This window comes from Enoplosus armatus, chromosome 5 (genome assembly GCF_043641665.1).
Source record: "Enoplosus armatus isolate fEnoArm2 chromosome 5, fEnoArm2.hap1, whole genome shotgun sequence".
Lineage (NCBI taxonomy): Eukaryota > Metazoa > Chordata > Actinopteri > Centrarchiformes > Enoplosidae > Enoplosus > Enoplosus armatus.
Genome location: NC_092184.1, coordinates 14,833,447 through 14,844,378, shown reverse-complemented (window position 1 = coordinate 14,844,378; position 10,932 = coordinate 14,833,447). Strand labels below are relative to the sequence as shown.

Genomic DNA, 10,932 nt, shown 5'->3' with positions numbered 1-10,932 from the left:
ACAAACTTGAACTTGTTGAACCTTTTCTGGGTTGCTCCAATAAACTTCTACCTCACTTTCACTTTTTTATTAAAAGTGCAAAAGTGTTGTTGAGTTTTTATTTAATTATTATAACAGTATTCCTATATTATTTTCATTCTTCTATCTATCTTCATCTATATTATTCTATCATACTACTTATCATCATCATGGCACTTTGGCCCTTTGAGACTCTCTCTTAAAGTGGTGCGTCCCTATTGACATGACATAATGTCCTTAAATCAATGCTGCAAGAATGCTGTTAAGTGTGTGTGTGTGTGTGTGTGTGTGTGTGTGTGTGTGTGTGTAGCTCTGTGTGTATGTGCATGCTGTGTTCTGTCATCAGCGTGACCCTCCACGTGTTGACTGTTGACACAGTCAGAGTTTGGGCAGCCGCTCTGATAACAAGAACCTTTATAAGTCAGATGAGAGGAGAAGTCAGTCTACAGACCCCTGATCCTCAGGTAAAGGCCAGCCACTTTTTTCACATATTGATCTTCTTGTCTTCTGTCTTAGACTGAGAATTGAATGTATGTAAAAGGAATTATGGTTAGTTTATGGAAAGTAATTTGTTCATTCGAACTTTTTTATGTATTTCTCTCATCTGTCCCCCAACAGAAAGATAACCATGCATCTAAAAGTTGTGATCTTCACCCTGTCATTCTTGACAACTTCAGGTATACATTAATCAAAAACGCTGTTTGATATTCTTTATGTTACAATGTATTTCTTTTTTTTTCATGTATGTTTTCTTTGTCCGTAGCATACCCACTCCACCGTAACACCAGGGAGGCAACCTGGACTGATTCAAAAGACAACCAGGCTCATGACAAGACAGAACTCACAAAGAATGTGGAGTAAGTTGACTAAACAAAGTCCAGTTAAGCAGCAGTTAAAGACATGAAAGAAATTTGCAGCCAAACACTCATGTCAAGGTCAAATATCAGAACACTTTCTAACGGAGTGCTTTTGTCTCTCTTTGCTCAGTCAAATCTATAAGAGCCACATAGACAGCAGTGGCCTTTACAACCAAGACGATCACAGCAAAAACCTTGTGGCAGAAGAGATGCAACGCAAACTCAACATGGAGTCGGAGCGTCTGCGTACCCGTCTGCGCCAAGAGCTGGCCGAGCTGCGGGAGAGGTTGTCCCCATCTCCAGCCCACCTCAGCTCCACCCTGGCCAGCATGAGGGAGCGCTTGGCTCCCCTCACCCAGCAGCTCCAGAGCTCTCTCAGCAGCAACACCCAAGACCTCTGTGGCCAGCTGAGCCTCTATCTGCAGGGCCTGGAGACAGCAGAGGCCCAGGCAGAAGCCAGTCCAGCTCTCTACCAGGAGGCCTTCCGCTGGATGAGCCAAACCCTGGAGCACAGCAGCTCTAAGGTGGCCGACATCATCAGCGACTTCCATACTAAAACCATCGGGGTGATCGAACATCTGAGAGAGATCAGTGGTAGTGAGGAAGAGGCAGCCAAGTCAGAGCTCCAGCAGGAAATTAGCTCCAGGTTGGGACAGGAAGTGAGTTCACTGAGAGTGGAAGCACAGAATAGGTTGGGGGCTCTCAAAGCAGAGCTTGCTGCTGTGTTAGAAACTGCACAGCCTCGTGAGGCTGAATTTACAGCAAGTATGGAGCGGTTCTGCCAGAATGCAGCCCTGCAGAGCCAAGTGTTTCAGGCCCGGATGGAGAAGCTGTTTCGGGGGCTGAAAGAGGAGCTGGAGATCCAGGGAGCCTCCAGCCTGTCTGCTTCTTCTTCATCCATACAGCCAGGTGGCGCTTTGCAGGAGGACTTCTCAGTTAAACTTTCTGCTCTGATCCAAGACATTCTGCACTCAGTGTAGTGACAGAGACAACTTTACATTTAAAAAAAACAATACTAATTCACTGCCATTATGGTCCCTTGTAGTGAATCATTTGACTTGTATTCATGTCCATGAATTTGGTTTGTTGTTTGCCATTGTACCAGCACAGTAAGTAGCCTGTAAATATGTGTAAATGTATGGTTTTGATTGATGTATTTGTTTCATTCTGTATGTGAATTAGTGTGTAAATGTCTGTGTATATTTTCTGTACCGTGTAAAAAGATGCTGCTTGTAGAGAGTAAAGTTATTGATGATACAAATTGTTGTCATTTTTTAATGATGTATCATCAACCACACAGTGCAACACCAACCTGATTTCAAACTTTATTTTTAATCTGTACAAAACATAGCAACAAGTCTGACTTATATACTGCAGATTCTAATGTGCTTAAAATACATTTTAACAGTTTAAAGCAAAGGAATCAAGATTCTGTACAAGACACCCAAAAACTGGTACAAACTAGTGCAACCTGTCAGTAGGAAGAAAAACAACCACTGACTAAGCAAATTCATAATAACATAAAATATTTTTTATACATAGTTCAGGTTTGATTGTTCCTTCATTACAGATAAATGACTGAATGCAGATGCAGTAAATAGTTATATAAGACCAAGATATACATTATATAAGGTATATAATAACAGCGTATTGCTTGGTTTCCATGGTCACCTGACAAGAACATTTGATAATTACTCACATCACATCATCAGATTTTATAGTCTCACAATAAACATACAGTTACAACATTATATGAGGCAATGAGGCAAAGACAATTTTCCAGTTGATCTGTCAATCAAAGGCATGAGGTAATCCTCCCACCCAGTAAAACTTCTTCAGGACAAACCAGCCACCGAGAACCAGCAATGCAGCAGCCGCCGAGCCAAACACCACCCCCACCACCAGGCCCGTCACGTTCACATCCTCCCTCTGTGATGCCACGTCATTACCTGATGCACGCAGGGGGAGATTAATGGAGATTACTTTTTGGGTTGTCGTGGTATTTTCCAAGATGTTAAGATTTATTTCTAGAACAATGGATGTGATCATACTCACTGTAGGCCGCTGCATATGGCCTGTCTTTAGTAGGGGAAGATGAGAAAGAGAGTCAGTGAAAAAGTCTACTTTTTATCTTGGTTCACTACAGTGGTGTAGTTTATTACTGGGTCTAACCTTCTCTGGCCGTGTAAAGAGGTCCAATGGAAACAGTAGCAGAATCACTACTTTCTTGTCCAAAGGGAGTCAAAGACCTTTTTCTTCTGTTATTACAGGCCTGAAAAGCAACAAACATCCAGCTGGGTTTAGTTTGATCTATGTCATATGATGTAAAACTGTGGCTTCAATTTACATTTTAAGTTTAAGAAATATCGTGTGATTTATTTGCTTTATTTCATGATAAAATAAATCACAATGAAGACATATTGGGGAGCCCTGGTGGCCTGGGCGTTTAAGGAGCTGACCATGAACCACAACGTCCTCGATTCAAATCTGCTTAAAGGACCTTTGTTGCAGTCATTTCCCATCTCTCTCCCTACATTTCCTGTCATCTCCATACTGTCAGCTAACTAATAAGACCATAAAATGCCCCAAAAATGCAGTTTCTCCACAAATTTCTAGCAACGTTATCATTAGCAACTGTTAAATGTTTTAGTTTTATTGAATCTTTCATGTGGCTCAATACTGAGGGTAAAAAAATTTCTATTCCTCTATTTATTTCTGTTTTCATCAACTCCTAAGATACTGTCATAGGGCTCCTAACTTTCTCAGATATCTTTAAAGCAGAGTCATTCGTTCTTTACTTCTCAACTTACGGACAGCAGCTCTTGACATTTGGTGGGCTCACAGAGTCTCAGTATGCAGTGCAGATAGATGCTGGACTTTGCCTGGTCACGGTGCTGAACGAAGCGGAAGGCCTCGAAGTTAAATCGGGCAACCTTGGAAAGGCCGTTGCTTGTCACAGATGTCCTTTGGTCCAATGAGCAGCTAGTGGAGAGCAGAAATATTGAAATACAGTTTATATTATATATTTTAAAAAGTGATGTGGAAGTTGTATTATTTCCCCCATGTATGAAGCTATACTAACGATGTGTGCCTCCATACCCGGTGAAGAAGTTGTGCTGCTCACTCTGCGACATGTTGTAAGCAGCAGGAGTACCAAAGCAGTGATCCAGCAGTACATGGAAACTGAAAATAGGACATTAGGCAGTGAGTTATTGTTTGCCACAAGAATACACCATGCTCACTTTTATTGCAATATTTTTCTTTAGATAAACACCTCCAGTATGAGCACCAACTCATCCAAATGAGCTTTGCTTACTTTCCTGTGAGGTTAACAGCCTTGACCTCCACATAGATCCTGGTTCGGAGCTCAAGTCCTGTTGAAGGTACCACTAACGGGTACCCATAGTCAGTGTCCTGGAGAAATAGGACATCAGAGTAAAATAAGTCAAGAGAAATAGCTCTATAGTGTGTCTAAGGCAACTGAATGCCAACTTGTACTCACATTAAAAACACTCATTTTCAGTGTATCAATGAAGGTTCCATTATTATCACTCGTCGCCACAGAAACTGAGGAGCTAAAAAATCACGGAAAAGAGAATTACTATAGGTACATGTCAAATCTACAATGTGCTTAAACAATCCTCGTAGAAATGCCCCTTTTTGCATAATGTTTTTTTTAAGTTGGGCAGTTACTCACGCCACAATCTGTGTGTTGTTGATCAGGTACTCCAGCGGGTAGCGGCAGGAGAAGTGATAGTAGAGGTCTGTGGCATAGCTGATCAATCCCTGGTCAGATCTGGGAGTGTCGATGTACCCTGTGATGATAACTGACTGGATACTTAAGAAGTTGGCGAAGGGGCCTGTGGGGTCCGGGGCCTCATCCACAATCTGAAAAAGACAACAACAAAAAACACAATAATTACATGACCTTCTATACTGCCACATAACCCTGAATAAAATGCCAAACCACTAGAACTACTTGTCTGTTTGAATATATGTCAATATCTCCCTAATCTTTCCAGTGATTCAACATTATTCAGCATCTTCTACCAGACAACTTCTGACCTGCAGAGACTGGCGACAGGGGTTATCCTGGCTGTGGTTAACAGGAAGCTGGTAACGGATGATTGGAGGGTCCACACTGGTGTCGATAGAGCCCTGACACTCCGTAGTGTTGTGGTTCCCATTCAGAGCCAGGTCTGTGGTGTTGAAGCCTGCCCACTGAGCCGTGCACAGGTTGATCTCCAAGGTGATCATGTTGGTGCCGCAGCTGACTGTCAGGTCCGAATTGTCTATGAAAGAGGGCAAAAGAGACACAGAGGAGATTTAGCGCTGATTTATGTTCTAATATTGTGAGATTTTGAGGGGAAATTAATATGATGATCCAGTTGCTGCTGCAAAGGCAGAGATGAGAAGAGGGCAAGAAAGCCATCTGGCTCAGTGGAAGTAACAGTTAACCTACCTGGGGTCCTCTCATACGTAGACGAGCAGTTGTAGAGGCACAGAGCTGGCTGCAGGAGCACGACCAACAGAGGGAGACAAAGGCCAAGAGTCATGTTGTCTGGAGGAGGCTCAGTCAGATTGATCAGTCCTGTATTTAGATGGAGAAAAAAAGAACAATATCAACAATCAAAAGATTTTGTTCATAATCCCCAAAACGCTGCAACTTACAATCAAAGAGACCCATATGACAACCTTACCTTAGCTAGTACCTGAGCAGGTGTCAAAGAAGTAGTCGTGCAATGTGGTTTTTATACTGTCAGACAGCCTCAAGACACCTAAAACCATAGAGGTGTGACTCTTAAGCCCTCCCTTCAACTAATTATAGACCCCTATGTGCCCACACACACACACACACACACACACACACACACACACACACACACACACACACAGAAGTACACACACTTTCTCCATGTTTCTACCGTGAAGTCTCATTTAGACAGCAGCAGCTCCTGGCAGGATTCACTGTCAGATCTTCACCCAGCAGATTAATGTGTCAGTGGGATTTCACACAGATGCCTCGGGTTAACTGCAACTGCTGTTTCAGGTTTCCCTCCATCAAAAATGATTATTGAAGAACGGAGGAGAAAGTTAGAGCTGGTTGTGCTGCTGAGGCAAATGAGGTTTAAACTTGGACGCAATGTACATATTTATTAATAAATGAACTTGTTGTACTTCAGAAAAAAACAGCATAATAACACAATAATTGGCCATCAACAGATTTCCTCCACATTTCATATATTTTTCACTTAAAAAAACAGGTTCTTGATCAGCAGACTATAGATGAATGTGATTGATAAAACAATGACTGAAAAGAGAAATGATGAAAACATGCAGAATAAACGCATTTTACATGCTAATTCTGATTATATTATATCAATAACCCCTTTAACTAATAACTGAGATACTGTACCACATTACAAATAACATGCCAATCTAGTTACTCAGAACCAAAAACTTCAAAAACTCTTAACTCTCAAAAGAAAGATGTACATTTTCCAAGATATGAAAATCCCCATGTTGAATAAAGGATTCTTGTCTTGAGAATGAAACTCCTTGAATCCTTGAAAGGTGATCATGCTTGCCACAAGCTATGAAGCACTAAACCAACCAGGACCAGCCTTTGTTAATTTCCCTTGCATGTCAAACCTCTCCTCCATTGTCTCCATATACTTGCATTGCAGGGAGTCTCTATACAGTAGCTATAGGCCACAACTGTTGCTGCTCAACTGAGAGGCCCCATTGTTCCTCAGAAATATAGAATGAAAAGGAGCATCAGTGTTTTTGCCAAAATGCCCATGGTGAGAGAAGACATTTGTTACACTATACACAGATGCGTCACTCTTTTACAATCTCTTCAGTCTTCGCCGGTGTCCGAGGATTTCACCACCCGGGACACAACTCGTTGGCCATTCTTCTGCACTCTAATCACATTCTCCATTTCGTTTTCCTGTAATCCCACTGGCTGCAGGGTCAGAGATAATGTCTGGATGGAGATGTCTGGAAAATGATGCTCACCTGTCCACAGGTCGATGGTTCAGGATGGACCACAAATAACCCATAAGTGAAATAATCATGTAAACTGCTGATAGCACGTAGTTTAGATTTTGAAAAGAGCATATCGGCACTCCCCAATGAAAACCAATTTTCATTGGGGAGTGCCTCCAATTTTATGGATTTTGATAGATAAACTGAAAGTGTTTCATTTATGGGGTGAGAAAATGTTCCCACTTCGGATGAACTAAACAAATAATTTTTAAAAAATAAATAAAAATGCATCATCACAAGGCTGAAAACAGGGCTGACAGGGCTTAACATATTGTTAATAGAAGAGAAGAGAAGAGGATAGAAATTAACCCCAAAGCACCCATCATCTTTAGTATAGAGGCTAAAGTCAGACAGACTGTCCGGATTATTATGACTGTGTGTTGTGATAATGATAAGTGTACATCTTTACTGGTTCCTTTCACCAAGAGCTGGTTACTGACATACAATCACATTAGAAAACAATGAAGCCCGGGGCAGGACACAGATTTAGTTTTGGAGGAAAGAGGATACACTGGGAAGCTTGTGAGGAAACGGTACTGTACTCTGCAGGCGTGTACAGTAAAGCAGATCATTAGTGCAGCTAATGACCCCTCAGGGTGTGAATATAACATATCACATAGACAACTGAGGAGTAAATATGTTTTAAAATAGTTGCAGCGCTCCAAAAGTTGCAGAGGAGTTTTTGTATTTTCTGTTTACAAGAAAAAGTGTTGTTTACTTGTGCAGCAATAATTTGCTAAATGTATTTCCTCTTATGACATAATGCTGTTACCATGCTGTAACCATATGAAATATTGCTGGGCAATGTTTAAATTGTTTTTGCTGAGAATGCATGAAAGTACCAAAACAACACTTCAAAAATGCTCCACTATACAAGTAAAAGTGCTGCATTCAAAATTTTACTCAGCCTAAGTAAAAGTATGGAAGTGTTATCAGCAAAATACATAAAGTAGCAGAACAATGTCCCCTGTGAAATGCCTCTTTGGTGGAACACAACTAGACACATTGGTTTAATCTTTAATAATGTGTTATATTTAATAAGATGATCATATGTGTTTTATGTAAAATAAGATAACCACTAACTCCAGCTGTCAGAACAATGTAGAGTAATATAGAGTAATATTTCCCTCTGAAATGCAGTAGAAATATAAAGTAGCATGAAGTACTGTACTTGACTAAATGTACTTAGTTACTTTCCACCACTGATGTCATTGGACAATAACTGAGAACGGTGTTTCTGCCTTATTTCACGAGTAGTTTGGTGTCATCTGCTGGCCAAAATTAGACAGAGCTCGAATGCCTCGCTGTTGTCTGTGTCTAATAGACTCGAGATTCCCCAGCGTTGAGGAGTGACAGCCAAGAGACACATCTTCCTCCTCGATGAACGGACAGCACAGTGACAGCCTTTGTGTATTTGATTCTCAGAAAAACAATCAATTCCAGTAAACAAAAGAAGTACAAATAATCTGGAATTAACAAAGACACAAAAATAAAGTCATCTTCAGTAAATAGAAAAACATTTTTTGTCCTGCACCAGCTGGGCAAGGAGGGGAACCGGTCAGTGCCCCCCCAAAATTTTCTGAATGTTAACTGTTTTCTGCTACTTTCATTGAAAATGTGTGTGACAATATAACCCTCTTAAGTGTAGAAACAACTAATATGATAATGGCCTTAAGATGGATTCTGATCTTGAAATCTTGGAAGAGGGTCTCTATGTCAAAACTAGTTTTTAGAAGCTTAGTTTTTTTCATTTGGTGCGAATCTGGGTCCAGGTAGTATTCTGGCATAGAAACACTGCACACATTGCACAGAGAGTGGGAGAAACAGGCGTTAATGGGAGCCCATTAACTAATTTTTGCCTCAGGGCCCCCTAGCAGGTTCCTCCTTCACTTCTCCTTCACAACTCAGGGCCCGAGTCGTTTATCTACAAAAAGGCCTTCCCACAGGAGTATAACAAGTCTGTTCGCACATGATTTGCTTTTAATGTTCCCTTTTTGATTTGTTATGTGGCCATCCCGATTGATGTTTCGGCCTGGTGTCTTGTCAGCCCATATGGGCTCAAATATACAAATCGAACAATATACAAGCTTTAAAAGGCACGTGTGGCTTTCACAAATGTTTAATTACATAGTAAGCAGCTGTATATACAGGCCAACATTGAAGTCCTGCTGTGAATGCAACCGTGGTGCATTCCTGTTTAGCACAAATCACCTTTGAGCCTGTTGCCCAACAATAAACACACTGATGATGTGAGAAAAGCTCACAGCTCTTCATCATATGACAAACATTTTTTTAATTATAATCAAATTTGAAAGAACAACACAAGGAAAATTCCAGGTCACTCATGACAACCATGCAGAGGCTCAGTCTAGTAAGTAGAGAGAGACAGACAGAGAGATGGCCTGAAGCCAGGTGCTAGACAACAGACCTACACACAGAAAAACAGCCTGTGATTGTCTGTCCTCCCTCAGCTCTCCATGGAGATGAGCTGGTGTTTATTACTCTGCTTCCAAGGTCATCTGCTGATGGATGTTGTTAAGAAATCCAAGACACAAGAGGAGAATAAACTGCCGGCTGCGGTGAGGTTAAAGCTGACTTCTGTGTTATGAGTCTCCTTGTGACTTCTAACAACTTCTCCAGACTTCAACATATCTCATCACCATGTACTGTACATTCTGTCACAGTACTAGATACAATAACACAGGCTGCAGATGTAGGTCTGCAATAAACAAACTACTGCCATTATGGCAGAGCATCATCGCTTTATTCCCTCTGTTTTGTTATCCTGGAAGAGACTACTCCCATTATAATAGAAATGTAGAGGGATAAAGGAGATCACGCTCAATAACTTAACTAAAATAGCGGCCCGTGGGCCAAATCCAGCCCTATGATGGAAATATAAGTTTTCACTCATTACATATTTTTTTAAATCTATTTTTTATTTTACAAATCTATTGTAGGTAAAAACATGAATACAAGGCTCATTTAAATCCCAATATATATGACCAAATATCATATATAGGCCCCATGTGAAGAGAAGCATGCCAACAGCTGCTACTGAGCCTGCCACAGCACCATTGGCTGCCATTTGAACAGTGCATAGTGCAGAAATGAAGTCCAATAAATATACAAATATCACACAAATAACACAGATAAAGACTATAAACAACTTAATTTAAAGGAAACAGGTACACCTTAAATTGAAACAGTTTTACTCCCACGGCTTTAGCCTGTTACCAGAACAGATTTGGGTCTCACTGACAGCAACAACAACAGTACTTTTCATTCCACCATAACTGAAGCAGGCCACCATTTAACGTGTCAGCCTCTCAGGCCTTTGGCTGAGGTTTCAGTGTAAACAGTGTAAAATTATTTATTTTTGTTGCATAACCCACACGACTGCTCCAGACTTTCACAATCCTTCATATTCTGGAAATGAAGCCACAGTGCCTGGAAACTAAACCAACCCAAAGCAACGAACAGGAAGTATGGCTCTGAAAAAAACCCTTTCCTCTTCCTCCTCTGCATGCTTTCCTGTTCCATGGGCAACCTCTCGCTCTCATCCTCTTTATCTCTTTACTCTGTCCCTATCTCACTCTCTGTCCTCTCTGTGTGGTGTTTTCACTTTGTGCTCTGAGTCAGTTTCCTTTTAAATGCTTGCTTTACTGAAGATTTCACCAGCCGCATCAGACACGTGGTCGATAAACTTCACACATCACATGAGATCATCATCACGTTTACCAGACAAACAAAAGGAAAAACTGAGTTGTACTTTTTAACACGCACCGTTTAAGTTTTTGGAGACAACCTTGTTTTCTTTCTGTTTCTTTCTCGCTTCATTTTCTCCTCTGAGCTGTTTTTCCCCAGACAGCACTCAATCACTGTGTGTGTGTGTGTGTGTGTGTGTGTGTGTGTGTGTTTGTGTGTGTGTATGTGTGTGTGTGTGTGTGTGTGGTGGATTAAGAGTGAGACATAATCATTCCTTATTTTAATACAGGGAGCATGA

The 10,932-nt window shown here is 41.0% G+C and overlaps 2 protein-coding genes across 2 annotated transcripts; one reads left to right on the top strand and one right to left on the bottom strand.

Annotated features, from left to right (window-relative positions):
- Positions 1-646: 646 nt before the first annotated feature.
- Positions 647-1,855, top strand: LOC139285911 (apolipoprotein A-IV). The gene is made up of 3 exons (XM_070906586.1): positions 647-695; positions 782-875; positions 1,006-1,855. Exons 1-3 carry the CDS (start codon positions 647-649, stop codon positions 1,853-1,855), a joined length of 993 nt encoding a protein of 330 aa, XP_070762687.1.
- Positions 1,856-2,666: 811 nt separating this feature from the next.
- Positions 2,667-5,431, bottom strand: LOC139285874 (zona pellucida-like domain-containing protein 1). The gene is made up of 10 exons (XM_070906547.1): positions 5,338-5,431; positions 4,941-5,167; positions 4,573-4,763; positions 4,378-4,450; positions 4,192-4,289; positions 3,975-4,058; positions 3,686-3,857; positions 3,048-3,147; positions 2,931-2,954; positions 2,667-2,824 (listed from the first exon to the last, which is right to left on the bottom strand). Exons 1-10 carry the CDS (start codon positions 5,429-5,431, stop codon positions 2,667-2,669), a joined length of 1,221 nt encoding a protein of 406 aa, XP_070762648.1.
- Positions 5,432-10,932: the final 5,501 nt, after the last annotated feature.